Source organism: Neofelis nebulosa, chromosome 11 (genome assembly GCF_028018385.1).
Source record: "Neofelis nebulosa isolate mNeoNeb1 chromosome 11, mNeoNeb1.pri, whole genome shotgun sequence".
In the NCBI taxonomy this organism is placed as follows: Eukaryota; Metazoa; Chordata; class Mammalia; order Carnivora; family Felidae; genus Neofelis; species Neofelis nebulosa.
In genome coordinates this window covers 94081808-94097834 of record NC_080792.1, presented here as the reverse complement: position 1 = coordinate 94097834, position 16027 = coordinate 94081808, and the positions used below count along the sequence as shown (strand labels likewise).

The window sequence follows — 16027 nt, the reverse complement described above, 5'->3', positions numbered from 1 at the left end:
AAGTCAAAAAAGCCTGCCTCCAAAAACATCCTCAGAAATGCAAAAGCAATCTTCAAAAGAAAAAGCCCCAAAACCCTAGAGAATGCCTGGCGAAGACAAGCCTCAATTACCACCCTCTCTGGGTATGATAAAAATTCCTCTCCGCCTCTCCTCAAGACGAGAGTCTTTGCTCAAAACCTTTCTCTTTTAAAAATAACTGCAGTAACCAACCATTAAAACAGGGACTGCGTTTTAATCTACCCTTTCTTTTTCTCTGGTTTTGAAACTGGCACCTTCCGACTTCACAGAAGACACGAACGCAGACTTCTAGCCACCATCCAGCACTACTGCACTGGGCGCCAGATCAAGACCAGCAGACCCGGGATGCAAGCTGCTTCAGAGACTCTGGAAGTGTCTGTGCCCCCCCCCCCCCCCCCCCCCGCCGAACCACACACCCCACGCTCTCACTGTCTTCTGGGCCCAGCAGGATGCTACTGTGTGTAGCAAGAAGACATCAAGGGCCACTGAAAGACAGCAAAGCCTTCTACGACAAAGAGATGCCTCTCCAAACACTCTGTCCTTAGCTTCTTGCATCTAGAAGCCGAAAGGACGTCCTTCACGGAAAACAGAATGTGTTCCCAAAAAAGCACGTCAACAGTACCTTCCATCTGAAGCCCTGGTGACTTCCAACTTCCCTCAAAGCCACCTCCCAGCACCGTCCACAGGGACCCGGGTCACGCCTCCCACCGCCGTCCACGGGGACCCGGGTCACACCTCCCACCTCCGTCCATGGGGACCCGGGTCACACCGCCCAGCGCCGTCCACAGGGACCCGGGTCATACCGCCCAGCACTGTCACCAGGACCTGGGTCACACCTCCCACCTCCATCCACGGGGACCCGGGTCACACCTCCCACCTCCGTCCACAGGGACTGGGGTCATACCGCCCAGCGCCATCCACAGGGGCCCAGGTCACACCTCCCACCTCCATCCACGGGGACCCGGGTCACACCTCCCACCTCCATCCACATGGACCCGGGTCACACCTCCCACCTCCGTCCACGGGGACTGGGGTCATACCGCCCAGCGCCGTCCTCAGGGGCCCAGGTCACACCTCCCAGTGCCGTCCACGGGGACCCGGGTCATACCGCCCAACACCGTCACCAGGACCCGGGTCACACTTCCCAGCGCCCTCACCAGGACCCGGGTCACGCCTCCCACTGCCGTCCACAGGGACCCGGGTCACACGGAGTCTGGACTCAGATGGCCCCGCAGAGCTTCCTACACCTGTTGCTTCCCAGCCTCCCCCTCCCCCCTCACCACCATGGGCAGGAATTCGCTCTCATCTGGCTTTGCCGGTCCCCAAACCATAGTGAGGTACCTAATCTGTCAAATCCACTCCTCATTAGCTGTGGCTCACGGCTCACAGCGTTGCATCTTCAAAGATGAGTTAAACACCCAAGATCTCAAGAGAGATCTCAAGACAGGTAAAGGACAGAATCGGGCCGGAGCGCTCATTCTCAGACTCAGTGCACTGGCAGGGCCCAAGCATCTCCCTCTCTCCACAGTCTGTCACTCCACGGCCCCTGGACACTGGCAGAGGGCCAGCACGAGGGAGGGCAGAGGCAGGCCTGGGAGGGCCCGCTTCCACGTAGACACGAACTCCCCAGAGGAAGGTGCAGAACAAGGTCACTCACTGCAACAAATCGTTTGTCATGACAAATGTGGGTGACAGCGCAAATGCCCACGCACAGCAGAGGAGCCCAACAAGCCCCGGATGGCTGAATAAAGCCCCACAGTGGAGCCCCCGGGCACCTGCCTGGACACATCTCACCTCAGGACCCTGCGGGGCCACGTCCGCACGCTCCAAGTAAGTCAGCCCCTAAGATCGCCACAAGGGGAGCACACGCATCGCGCAAGGCAAACAAGCAGAGGCAGATCTAAGTGTGTCACAAAGGAGTCACGAAGCCACTCTGAAGGGAAGAAAACCAGCCTGGCTCGCTCTGACAAACAACGAGAACCGCACGGCACATGGCTAACGACAAAGAGGACAAAGACCGTCCTCCAGTTAGTGCGATTGCTTCCCACAGGGGAAGGGCTGAGCAATTCCAGAATTATGCACCCGGCTTGAACAAATACGAGAAAACACTGAGAATCACGACAGCCAGGTTTCTAACTCGGGAAAAGGAGGACCCGAATGTAGAAAAGCCCGAACGACCCCTGAGTGTCAGGTTGGAAACAGTTGTCAGGAGGAACTCGTGTCTCAACACCACACGTACAGACGCGTGCACGTAGATGCGTACGCCGGGCGCGAGTTTGCTTGTGCGTGCGTTCACACACTTCCCGGCTCTGTCCGCTCAGGGCCTCGAGCAGCAGTGGCACCCCGGCAGACGTGAGCGCCCCCGGCACCCAGACCCTGGTGTTTAAACACCAGTCCCCAGTAAGATGAAGCAGGGCTCCCTGGAGAAAAGGTTGCTTCCACGAGCCTAGAACACCTCTAACGGTAAGGAAAGACTCAAGATCCAGGAAGGCATATCAAAGGGACACAGGAGCCAACTGAAGAAAGCTCCGGATGGTCAGGGCTGGGATAATCACTGGATTATAACCTACAGGATAAAATAAATATCTGTGAGTCCTATCGATATAAATAAGCGATTGGGCCCATAAATAGCAAGCTGTTCTCATGACAGAACCTACTTAACAAATGTAGAAGCAACGACAGAAACGGGAAATCGCCTTTAGGCAAACGGTACAGCGCTAGGTTTTACAGGCAGTAGCCGCCAACGGGAGATAAAATTCACGGTGAGATATGAGGAGACAAAGCGCAGCTGTGGAGTTCTGTGCTCTCCTCCGCAGGACACTCGAAATTTGCAAAGGGAACAACGGTGAGCTGACGGGGGACAAACCTGACAGACGCCACCCGGACCAGGCAGTCGCAGGGGACGTCACCAGGAACAGCAGGTGACACCCTTCGCTGCCTGTGTGTCCCCAAACCCACGGAAGGGACTCCTGGCCCCCGGCACCGCAGGATGGGGCTCTGTGGGGAGGCAGCGCCCCACAGAGGTGACGAGGTGCAGGGAGGCCCCGTCCACTCCGACTGCTGTCCTTGTAAGACGCAGAGAGCAGGCCGCCCACACGCACACAGGGCACGACCTCTGAGCGCACGGTGGGAAGGCGGCATCTGTGGGCCAAGGGGAGGCCTGGGGAGGGGCCAGCCCCACCGCACCTGCACCTGGACCCCCACACACCTGGACCGGGACCCCCCCACGCACGTGGACGTGGACCCCCCACCATACCCGGACCTGGACTCTGAGCCTCCAGAACCGGGAGAGAATAAGCCTCTGCTGTTCCAGCCGCCACAGGAAACTAACAGAGGCTGACGAGACACAGGAAGAAAAGCTTGATCTCGCTTTTGTGGTTTTCTCCTCAAAGGCACATAACCCCAAAGGTTTGCACGACCCTCGGGTTTGCATCCCGAGAAAACATCAGACCGTCCCCAAAGTGAGGGACGCCCCGCAAACTAACCGTGTGAAGCAAAACGGTCACGGAGACAAAGAAGCCACACATGTGCCACGGGCTGGAGGAGCTGCCGAGAGCCGGACCCGCCGCGGGAACGAGCCCCAGCAGGTGAACGGACAGAACCACCGCCTGTCTGCAGCGAGGCACCATCAGTGCTCCTTTCCAGGCTTCAGAGATCGTACTTAAAACAGCAGCAGGAAGCGACGTGGGTGAGTGGTACCTGGAAACGCTACTGTTTTGCAGTTTTTCTGGAAGTTTAAAATCACTTCAAATTAAAAGCTAAAAAAAAAAAAAAATAGAGCTTGTAAAGCGGTGACCTCCTAGCTGAACTTGAACCCACAGGTATATTTCAGTCAACAACGTGAAAAGCAAATCCGAATTAAGTACAAACGCAGAGATATAATTTAAAATCCAGATTCGTGGCTTCTTTTCACAAAACCACAAGTTGTGGGGATGGCCCATGGAACCATAGGACCAAGGCAACGGCCCCAGAGCCACGTTCCCACGGTCACAGCCGCAGCCCCTGGGGGCACCAACTCCGGAGGCCGGGGGCCCAGCGCCTGGGAAACCAGCTCCGTCCACCAGCCCCGGGCGTCTCCGGGGCTCCGATGGGTCTGGACGCCGGGGTGAAGGCCCCCGGACGCTGCACGCTGGGGACCAGGCGCCCAGAGAAGCTCTGCCTTGACCGCGGGCGGACGTCAGGCTCCGGAGCCCGGGCTCAGCCTCTGCCCTGAGCACGCCCTGCACGTCTGCTTCGGGAGCAAATAACCTACGGGACACACTTGACACCGAAGAGGAGAGACCTCCCTACCTTCCGGTGCCTCCGAAGCCTGCAGCCTCGCCCGAGACAATGCACGAGACAAACGTGATTTTCGGGAACGTCCTCAGCCACGACTCGGCACTCCTGATAGAGCAGGAAGTACACCAGCCCCGCGTCACGTCCCGGCCCCGGAGCGCTCTCCTCTCTGCGCCGGGTCGTGAGGCCCGGGCGGCATGCCTCACCTGAGCGCCAATAAAACTCTCCTCCTTGTTTTTTAAGGCAACTCGGAGAGTCTGTTCATTCGGCACTGGCACCAGTCACACTTCTGGACGCGTGGTCCTCAGCCTGCGGAGCTGCATCTGACACCCAGATGGGGCAGGGGTCAAGTGCACGGGGGCGTCGGCGCTGGCCTGTGCTCCTCCCGCCCGCCTGCCCACCACCACTGGACCGACAGCACCACACGTGTGCTCCTAGGGGAGCGACACCTGCTTCCCTGCCACCTTCTGCCCCGGGGCAGGCACGCGGCCCCCAGGGCCACTGACAGCCTCTCGCTCTCCCTCCTGGGGCTCTGCGTTTGGGTCGGGGCCAAACGCAGAGCCCCAGGCGCCCACTCACCTCACAGGGCTGAGGTGACAAAAGCAGGGCAGGGCCCCTGGGCTGAGACCCCTCCCCCCAAGTCCTGTGTGCTAGCAGGTGTCCTTCTGGAAAACTCTGCTTGCTAAAGTTAGCCACGGCTGGCCTCCGTTTCTGCACAGAAGACCCAGAAGGAGCAGGAAGAGCTAACTGACCCCGTGGATGTCTTATCACCCCCGCGCGTATTACTACGCATGACAAAACAGAGGCACAGAGAGGCGAGTCGCTTGGTCCACATCAGGAGCCAGTGTCTGCGGAACAAGCGAACAAGCGAACGTGTGAGCACATGAGTGTCTTGGAGAACTAACACGCCCTCGTGATTACCTGCAGTGGCTTCCTGATGGACACCTTTCACGGCCACCTGGACCGCCACGCCGTTCTTATCCCGAGCCAACTCTGCAGGGGCCTTCCGATGGCCACACACCGGGACGGCAGGCGCTGACCGGAGCCTCTGAGCCCCCGCCGTCCTGCCCGGGCTTCCTCGCCAGCTGCCGTGGGGAGCCAGGGCCAGTGTGTGCTCCCACCGTGCCCGAGGCTCAGCCGGGGGTGAGGTCAGAATGCACAGAGGGGCAGACCCTCCCTTTGCACCTGTTCTCAGATTCCTGCTGCTGGAACCTCATGGATCTCGTCATCAGACTCGATCTCCTCCAGGCGTCAGGACAATCGTGACCCATGGCCTGTCCTGGGGACTCGCAGTCAAAGTGAAAGCCCGTTTGATGAGTGAATTTCAGACAACAGCACTCAAAGCTGATGACACCTAGCTCTTTGAAATGCTCATCTGGGTTTTCTAATTTTCATAGCGCCCGAAGAATCTACGTCTCGCTGGCCTGGCCACCTTCCAGGGGCAGCAAAGGTTCGCCTTCATTGACCAGGGAAAGGTGAGGGTTCAATCCTGAGCTGCAAATTACAATCCACATCAGATGCCGTGAGCGATTTTAACCGGCGGGAACGCCGACATCTCTGACCCACGTTTAGTCAGAAGACCGCAGCACTCCCTTCTGGCCGGGGCCATCAGGGACATCTCAGGGCGGGGTGCATCTGCTCGCACTCACATCCCCCTCAACAGCCTCTAACCGGCTGCCCGGCCAAGCGTTCCGAGCTGTGTTCGCTCAGCAGGCTCCCCGGAGTCAGACGGGACACTGCATCAGCAAAGGCTGCCAGTGGCTGTGATCGGCACGGCCAGGACTGGCGCAGCGGCCGAGAATCCGCGTAGCGGGGACGGGCACAGTAGAACTGGCACAGCGGCCGTGGATCAGCACAGCGGCGTGGGCCAAAGCGCAGGGGTAGGACTCTGGATTACCAGAAAGAAGCAAACACCGCAACGGCACCTGGATGCCGGACTCCCGACGCGCACACGTGCTCAAGGCTCGGCCGGCCACACGATGCTGAACGGGACACAGAGCCCGGCCACCCCGGCTGCCTCATCCATCCGACCCGGTCCCCGCCCGCAGGCCCACCCGGGACCAGAATACGCGTGGGGGTCTCAAAGCAAAACTGCTCAATACCAGCAGGCTCTGTTTGGGCTCTGTTTCAGAGCAGGAACTGGCCCAAGTTGGTTTCCTGAGGAAACAATGAGATTATCCCTTTTAACGCAGGCGTCCACGCGTCAGGAAATAAGCAGGCGGCAGAACAGCGCAGAAGAACGGGCGGGGCAGAAATACTCCCTCGCGGGGCCAGCGGACCCCTGGAAAAGTTTCAGGTTTTGTCTCGTTGGCTGGAAAGTCTCCCTGGGAAAACCCTGGAACGAGCCACCCTCCAAAAGCACAGTTTGCACCAGGCAGCATCGAGGGGGAGGGTGCTCCCCGGAAGGGGTGAGGCCAGAGGTGAGGGAGCCAGGGTCCCATAGATGGTGCCCCCCCCCTCGGGAAAACGCCAACAGTAAGCACCACAATCTAACAACGTGCAGTAACTCGGTTTACCGCCCGCAGCCCGTGGGCGCTGTGAGGAAGGTCGTGTGGGGTCGACAAGGGGCGGCCCCGTTGTGAAAGAGGAGAAGGCAGGAGGGCTGGGCTGTGTGGGTGGGAGAGCAGGCAGAGGTATGGGGTCCCGAGGGTGGCGGACCCTGGGGTGGCCCTGCTCAGAGAGGGCCTGTGAGGAGGAAGGAGCCCTGATAAGTGGAACAAATTCACCTCCCCCCCTTGCCAGTTCCGGGGCTCACGCCTGCCTGACCACACAATAGAGGGGTGTGTGTGTGTGTGTGTGTGTGTGCACGTGCTGGGTATGGGGCGTGTACTGTGTCCATGTGTGCTAGGTATGGGTGTGCATGTGTGTGTACTTGATGTAGATGTGTGTGTCTGTGTGTGTACCAGGCATGGGTGTGTGTGTGTGTTTTTTGGCTCTATGTACATCCATGCGTGTGCTGTGTGTGCCATGTGTGTGTGCCCGTGTGAACTCACTGGGTGTCTGGACCCCACAGAGCCCAGCACTCGAGCCCCGTGTCTTCCCCGTCCCCACCCCCCCCACACACACAGGCAGGTCCCTGGCCCTCCTGCTGGGTCTGCTGCCCTGGCTTCAGCCCGGGGTCCCTCAGCCCCAGGCCCAGTCTGGGCCCCGACGCCCGCCCTGACTCCCGGCCTCCGCCTCCACTAGGGCAGCCTCAACCTCAACCCCACGACGGCCCCAGAGTCCTGAGAAAGAAGCCTTCTCTGCATTTGCACCCTCTCGATTGCAGGCCGGCACTGTCTCTGGGCCACACTGTGACACCCGCACCGCGGGAACACTAAAGACACGCCCCCCTCGTGCAGACCAAACCTCCAAGGCCGCTGAGCCTCGGAGATCTTCCCTCTGCATGGTGGTGGCATTCCCGCGGTGGCAGAGGGGGGACCTCCGTCCTAGGGACCAGTATCCTCTCCTTGGAAGGAGTCGTGCGAACGTGTGCCGACGACAGGACAGCTGGGGGACAGAGCCGCTCACGCGGTGGCAGGGGAGGGGGGGTGGCGATGTTCAGCGCGCACCGAGCCGCCGCCCTGAGCAAAGCTGGGAGCCACCGTTCTCCCGTTTCGCTGGAGGGAAGGCTTCACGCAGAAAGCCGGACTGGGACGCTCGGCCAGAGATCTGTCCCCGAGGCCCAGAGTTTAGATTCTTCCTCAGAGAAACCTGAGTCACGGACGATGCCAGCCAGGTGGGTGGGCTCACGTGGTCTGGGCTTCTGGAAGGTCAGTCTGGGCATGCGGGGGGAGGCGGCAACGGGGGCAGTCGGGAAGCCCCCGGCCCAGCAGAACTAAGGAGGAACAAGGGCTCTGAGCCAAGGGAATAAGGGGATGACGGGTCCTGGGTGGGGACCAGAGACAGCAACCCAGGCTGGCACCAAGGTTCAGGCGCAGACGGAGGGAAGGGCGGCACCGGGGCAGAAGCCAGGAATGCAGAGGAGTGGCAGGCCCAGGGGAAACGCCCTGCTGGGCACCCAGAGTTGGGAAACCCACCGGAACAGACACTTTGTGCTGAGGCCACGGGGGCCACGTAGGTTTGGGTCTTCAGTGACCTCTGTATGTGGCAACACTGACACGTCAGCATTTCTGTGGATTCGGACAGGTTAAACACTTACGTGGTCATGTGACAGGGACACCTGTGCAAGGAGTTAGAGGAGGTGATGCAACGGGGACGGGCCAGGGGCATGGGGGCGGCCCCCCAAGAGGACACGTCCTGGAAGCCAATGAGGGGGTCGAGGGGCCACGAGCATCGACGGGGCCCAACCCTGTCCACACATCGGAGACAGTGGATGCTGGAAAGGGCCCTGCGCTCGGTGAGCCAGAGACCTCTGGACACCTGGAGAAGTTTGTGCAGCTGGAAGAGAGGCTTCAGGACAGAGCGCGCAGAGGCACGGCGTCACTCTAGGACACTTGCTGGGCGCACACCCAGGACCAGAGCAGAGTCTGGAGGAGGTACCTGCACACCCACAAGCTCAGCATCTTGCCGACAGGAGCGGGGAGCACCCCAAGTGTCCATCGGTGGGTGGCCGGGTAAACAAAATGTGGGGTCGCAGAAAATGCATGTTTTACGTACAGGAAAACGGAGTGCTCTTCAGCCTTAAAGGAGGAACTTCTGACACGTGCTTCCACGTAGATGGACCTTGAGGACACGACACCAGATGGAATAAACCAGTCCCAGAAGGAAGGACAGTGCAGGACTCTACTTACGTGAGGTCCCTAGAGGAGTCAATTCACGGTGACAGAGGGCAGGTGGTGGGCGCTGGGGGCTGGGGCACAGGGTAGCGTCCGCGAGGGCAGAGCGTCATTTTGGGAAGGTGGCAGTGTCTGGGGACGGATGGGGGTGGCACAACAGCATCCATGTGCTAATGCCTAGACCGTGTGCTTAGAAATGGGTAAGACAGCAAGTTTTAGATTATGTCTATTTTACCACAGTTTAAAATTCTCTTAATGGTTCGTGATTGTTTGAAAAAGAGAGAGAGGCCGGGTGCCGGGGCATTCCGAGGTCAGGACTGTGTGTGCAGAGGGAGGGGACGGACAGGAGAGGCCTGGGACACAGCGGTCGGCACACAGTAAGTCCTCAGTTAAGGTTGGTGGAACAGGATGGGACAGGATGGTGTAGAAAATGCTGGAAGGAAATGTCTTCGGCACGAGTGCAAACGACTGAACATATGGTGAGTTCTGAAATAAATTCCTTAAAAAACACGCCGCCTGGGTGTTGAATCAACACCGAATCTCGGGACACATCCCGGCACGAGACAAGCTCGTGCTGTTTAAAGGACAGAGCACACGTGTGTCCCATCGCACCTGCCATTCGTACCCACTGACGGCAGGGAAGCGAATGCGACGGAGTCCCAGTTACGACACAGCGGGACCAAGAACTCATCACTCAAAACCGCGCAGAAATGGCCCCCCCCCGCCCTCAGCTCCAAAGCGTGGTTCCCACGGAGCACACACTGATGGCACCATCGAGACACACATCCCCCTCCTCCAAGAACGACTTTGTTTTTAATGTTAATTTTTAAGAGAGAAAGAGAGAGCGCGCGCACGAGCACACGTGCATGCGCGGGGAAGGTGCACAGCGAGGACAGAAGATCCCAAGCAGGCTCCACGCTAACAGCACAGAGCCCAACGCCGGGCTTGATCTCACCAACTGTGAGCTTGTGACCTGAGCTCAAGTCAGATGTTCAAACGACCGAGCCCCCCAGGTGCCCCTAGAAGGACGTTTACTGTAAATCAGAAACATCCATCCACACACGTCTACGAAAGCTACGTCTGGTCCCAAAGGCCTTTTTCCCCAGGGTCTACACCGTGTGACCACTGAGGGACTTCCCAGAAATAGTCTCAGGAAAGGAGCTCTGGGGAGAGGAAAACGCCAGCGTGGGCCAGCACCAGGGCGACCTGAGAGTCTCTCTGTGGCCCCACAGACAACCCAGTCTCCTCAGTGCAAGATCAAAGACCAGAAGCGAGAGCGGATTCACTTTCACTCACCAGTCTGTGCCTGAGCTGGACCGTGACGAGAGGAGATCCTGACAAGTTCTGGGACAGTGTCGGCGGTGGGGACACCTCCAGGGAAATCAGGTAGCTGGCTGCAGACAGCGGGTGGGTTTTGTAATTTGCTGCCTCAGCAATCCTTGGAAGGAAATGGAAAATCATTACAGAACAGAAAAGGGGGAGGGAACGCAGCTAGAACCTGGCTCAGAATTCAACGTTAGGGCCGAAACTTTGGAGACTGAAATCTTTCTTGGGGGGAGCTTTGACTGGTCTCGCTCAGTACCCACCAGGACCCGCAGAGGAGACCTACAAGCGGGCACTACCATGTTGCAGGGAGAGTCCCGTCATCCAGGACCTGCTCTGCGAGGCTGGAGGCCGGCACCCCGGGCGACCTCACAGAGAGTCTGCTGGAAGAAGATGTGGCCCAGGGAGCATGATGGATGGAAAGGACAAAGCTCTGGGTTTGAATCTCGGCAATCCCACTCACTCAGCTGTGTGACCCCGGGTAAGTGACTTAGCCTGTCTGAACTTTAACCTCCCAGCTTATAAAAAGATGGGATCAATGGTAGCGTGGTGGGCACCTGTGGTCTTGCCGCCCGGCGTGCGTTCGTTAAGGGCCCTCCGTTTCCTCCAGGTGACCACCCCCTGCCCCCCTTGTAGCCAATGTGCCCTGCTGCTGACTCCATCGGCTCAGGAGTGAGCCCTGCTGCCCAGGCCTGAACCACCCAGGGCACTGCCTCCCTCAGGCCACGGTGACTGTGCAGAGGTGGGCACATGACCCGGGAAAGTCCAAGGAGACGTGACAAGATTCAGATGGAAAATGCTGGGTCAGAGACCCTCGGTTCTCTCGGCTACACGTCGGCCCTGAAGGAGGTGCCCTGGCAGTGGTTCAATCGGGAGGGAAGAGATGAACTGAGAAAGGAGCCCCCCACCAGGGCAGAAGTGAGATCGAGCAGAGTGACATCAACTGGACACTGGATCGAGCTGCTCCTGAAGCCAAAATGCCTATGCGCCTTTCAGCTGACACGATCCAATGAACTACCCTCCTACTTAAGACAGTCCAAGCCAGCTTCTCTGTTCCTTACGCCCCGATCGAAAGACCCCTACCTGATGTATATGGTACTTGCCTCATGGAGTTATGAGGTCAAAGTGACATTCAGGGCCAAGACGGGGGCGAGGCAAGGAGCCTGGGACGCAGGTTTTAAGGAGGTGCCCACACTCAGGGCCTGGCACACGCGGCCCCTGTACGACCCCACGAGTGAGCGCCTCCCTGAGGTCTGCGCCCCGGGCGCCTGCCTGCCTCACCGTGGTCCTAGCCCGCCTGCACACAGTCAGTGAGCGGCAAACGTCTGCTGCGTGGACTTCAACTCTGGAAAGCCACCCCGGAGCGCCTGAGACGTGGGGTCCCTGGGATCCCGCACGGGCCACCCCGTCACCTGCTGCTTTCTTGCCTGGTTGGCACCTTGCCTGCCTGCCACCCGCTCTCCAAAGTCTGGCGGGGGACTCTGCTACCTTCCTGTGTCTGCGCCCACGGAGCCGTCTTCCTGACGGCCAACGCGCTGGGCGTAGTCTTCTTCCTCCCTTGACTGAGCTCAAACCCCTCTCCCCGTCAAGCCTGCAGAAGCTTTGCTAGAAAGCGTGCAGTGAACACTCGCTCTACTCCTAGGGCCCCATCCCTGGTCCCCTGCCAGTGTCACAGTCACATCACCTGACGGGCTCAAGCCCTCCACACACACGTACAACTTTCTTCTTGCTGAACCGCGAGGAAGCACGCCATGACTCTCCTCCCCCTAAACGCTCTAGCAAGCCCCTTCTAAGCGCGGAGTCAGCCTCCTCCGTAACGAGACCCAGTCACCACATTCGGAAGCCAGACACTGATTCGCTAACACGATGCGACGCCTGGTCCCCGCCTGTGCCTCTCGGCTGTTTCGTCCCAACGAGGCCTGTGCGCTCGCCAGGGAGCGCCGCTCCGCGGGCCCCTGAACTCTGGGACGGTCCCCACGGTTCTTCCTCTTTCGTGGACGTCCAGCAGTGCAAACCGCCGTTTGCAAAATGGCCCTTACTTTAGATCTGTGGACGGTTTCCTCGCGTGGGGCTTTAGGCCACGCCCCTGGGGCAGGATCACTCCACGGGCCACGTTAACTCCCTCCATGGCGTCGCACCGGGGGGACGCAGGATACCACGCCCCAGCGCTGACCATATCGAGAGTGACCAGCTGGCTGAAGTGGCACCTGACAGCCGTCTCCAGCCTCAGGTACCCTGCTCACTCGGTGAACTAACGAGTACCCTTGAGGCGACAAGGCACGACCCCGTTCCAAGACTGCCCCTCGCCCGGTGGTGCTAACACCCGCTGATGACGTTGCCCCCATCAGCAACTGCATGCAGGGCGGCGTCTCCGATTCTGTCATTCCTCCCGCGTTGACCGGATGGCGTTACCCTACAAGAAGGACGCGAGCGGACACTTAAGTAAGCCGCAGCCCCCGGGAGCTTCTCCTGCAGCACACGTGACTCCGCCAACAAGACGCGGAGACCTAGAGACCCGAGTCACAGCCCTGCCTCTGCCCCCGGCAGCCTTAACATCCCGGAGAGGGCCCGGGTCTCCACCTGTGGAGGGGGAGCGGAGACGCCGTGCCCAGCGCGGACCCCCAGCCCCGCTCTGAGGGACACGGCCGTCCCAGGTGCTTGCCCGGCACAGCACGGCCCTTGGGAAGAGCAGAGCAGTCCTCATCACGAGGGGGCACGTGACGCTCCAAGGACCCTCCGTGTCCAGGGGGCCCAGCAGGGGCCGGCCACGTGCCCCCAGGACCCGTGCACAGTGAGACGCTGCCCCTGCCAGTGGCTGCCGGGGCCCCTGCAGCAGCCCGCCCAGGGCGTGGCCGTGGATATGGTGACCCCGTGCCAGCCTGACCCCCAGCTTCATGCCCTAGACTCACGTGCTGGCCCCACCCTGCCCCCAAGGGCGACTGAGAGAACGTTACGACCCCACCGCCCCTTCCCTTACGGAAACCTTCCGTGTACGGAGGCCCCGTGCAGAACGCTAGGGGAAGGGGCCCGGCTGTGGAGGCAAGCAGGCAGCTGGCTCTACTAGTCTAACCCTAACCGGGCGCGGAATTTCAGAATTCTCTTCCAGTCACTGTGGCGAGGACGTCCAATCCTCTTATGGAGTGATTACAGATCTCGTTAAGCAAGCACTTACAGATGTCATTAGGAGCAGTGCACTTTGTTTAAACAATTAACTCACTTGGCGCTCAAGGCAGCCTCGCGCATCAGTACTGTCCCCACCCCTACTCTAGAGAGGACGGCACGGAGACGGCCAGGCATCTGCCCAGTTCACGCAGCCGGTAAGGGCCCCGCCGGGAGAAGAGAGCCAGGAGCCCAGCACCGACTCTGTGCTGCCATCCACGACGCTGCCGGTGACTTCCGTCCCGCCCTGATGCCGCACGTATGGGGGCTGTACTTGAGAAGCCATTTCAGCGACTTTGTTTCCCAGGTTAATGTCGCCGACAAGAAGACACTTTTGCACCAAGTGCTGACCTTAGACCTTCACCCGGGTTGAAGATCCCACACATGAAAAACACGTTCTCATCACTGCAAGATGTTTGGACTTTGGGAGAGGAGTGTACTTTTGGGGCCGACAGGTTCCGGCAGTCGGCGCGCGTTGCTGCTAAGGGGCAGGGGGCCGTGGGGGGAGGGGAACCACCTGGTGTGCGAGTCTCAGAGCCCACGACTTTCAGACACAGGAGGAACTGACCGCGGGGGTCCAGATCACGCCAGCATGGGTTCTGAGGCGTCCGAGAGTCCTCCCCGGGGGCAGCCGGGGCAGTGAGGGCAGCGGTTGGGCGCTAAAGGCTGAAGGCCCTGAATGTCCCACCTGCAGGCTTCAGGCAGAGCCTCGGCCCACCCCCCACCCCGACGCGGGGCTTCCCCCATCTGCTGCTGCCAGCACTGACAGAACCGTCTAGCGGGGCTGTGCAAACACAGGCCTGGGCGGCTGCCTGCTCCTATAAATAAAGCTTTATTGGCACACAGCCGCTTCCACTGCTTTCCGCGTTGTCTGAGGCTGCTTTCACACTTCCAGCACAGACGAGTGGTTGTGAGGGAGACAGTATGGCCCGTAAAGACAAAAATATTTACTATCTGGCCCTTTATGAAAAAGTCTGCTGGCACCCGGCTGGGGTCATGATCCGACTCGGTCACGGCAAAGTGTCCCCTGAAATGCGCGTTCCACCTTTTCTTTCCTCTGCTAGTCTGAGGCAGGAGGACGGTGTGGATGGGGGTCCAGATGCCGCTCTCCCTGCACGCCCTTACCCTTGGCCCCCATGGCTCCGCCTCAGGAACACACAGCACCTGTTGTGCGACGACAAATCCGCCTCGGCCTGAACGTTCAGCTATGAGAGCTGCAGATTAGGGCGGCCAGGGAAGGGCCCGTTTTCATTCATAATCTTGGGATTGGAGAAGCGTCCCCCCAAGGAGGTGGGAGGGCATCTTTTTGAGAAAAAGCGGTGGCATTTTCCTCTGACGGCTCTCCTGAAGAATTCTGGAAATCACACACAAAGAGTGGCAGGGCCCCTCTCCTTAGTTATGAGGAAACCTGTCCAAGCGCAGGCCTTCCCAGGGCGATGGGTCCCAGGTCCAGAGCAGAATCGGGGCTGTCTCCTTCCCTAGGCCACCCTCTCCCCAAAGGCTGCGTCCCTCCAGGCGGTGGGAAGGAGCAGTACTGGGAGACAGGACGCCGGGGCTCAGCCACCCGTGCTTCCACAAGGTCTTCATCCCCCACCCTTCATCCGGACGCAGTTCAAACAGCCTGCTCCCCATTACCGAGGGGTCCACACCGCCGGGTCCAGCGCCAGCATCCGCAGCCCACCCCGCAGGGCAGGGCAGCAGAGGGGGCCCGCAGCTTCCGGGGCAGGGGGGAAGCTGGGGGGCAAGAGAGCCAACTGGAGCCTCACCAAGCCGGGGTGAGGGCAACCCTATGAAAAGGGAGGCACAGACCCTCCCCTCCCCTCCCCTCTCGGAGGAATCAGCCTCTCCCTGTGGTCTGAGAGGGCTGACCCACCCCCACGTGAGCAGACACCGCCAGCGAGACAGCAGGATGCTCTGACCCCCCCATGAGTGGAAGGGCCAAAAGGGGGCAGGACCCAAACGGGCCAATCACAGCCCTCCCTGTGTTTCCACAGGGTCATGTGAGCAGACCTAACCAATGAGAGAGCAGGATGCTCCGGGCACCATGAAGGGGGCGGCCAAGAGGGGCACATGACCCAAATGGACCAATCACAGCCCTCCCTGAGTTTCCGCGAGCACATTCTGGAAAGGCTCCTCTCCTTCGGAGCCCTCAGGACCCAGAGGTGGGGGGGGGCAGTCCCTGAGCTACCGGAGCCCGCCATGCTTCTATGTAGAGGCCTCCCTGGACGTGAGCCAACACAGAAGTGAGCACAGACAGGGCACGGAGAGATCAGATCACAAGGCATCCCCTGGGTGCCTGGATCTAACTGTGCCTGAAGCCTCCTTAGTCTCATGAGACCCCAGTCTCCCCACCTTCCGCCTAAGCCAACGTATCTAATACACCCTGACTGCTGGAGACATGTGCCGTTGTCCTCCCACTCTACAGAAGTGGCGGCTGAGGCTCAGGCAGTTGGGTCACTCGCCCGCAGTCACGCAGGTCCTTTCAGGCAGGGCAGATATGGTCACCTGACTGCTGCACTCTCAGGTTGCCCACC

General features: G+C 59.9%; 1 protein-coding gene across 6 annotated transcripts in view; it reads right to left on the bottom strand.

Annotated features, from left to right (window-relative positions):
• Positions 1-16027, bottom strand: part of ADGRD1 (adhesion G protein-coupled receptor D1) — a 180071-nt gene that overhangs the window by 63841 nt on the left and 100203 nt on the right. For all 6 annotated transcript variants that reach the window (XM_058691526.1, XM_058691527.1, XM_058691525.1 and 3 more), the window contains one exon: positions 10308-10449. In XM_058691526.1, coding sequence (XP_058547509.1) covers positions 10308-10449 — 142 coding nt within the window. The remainder of the gene's footprint in view (positions 1-10307; positions 10450-16027) is intronic.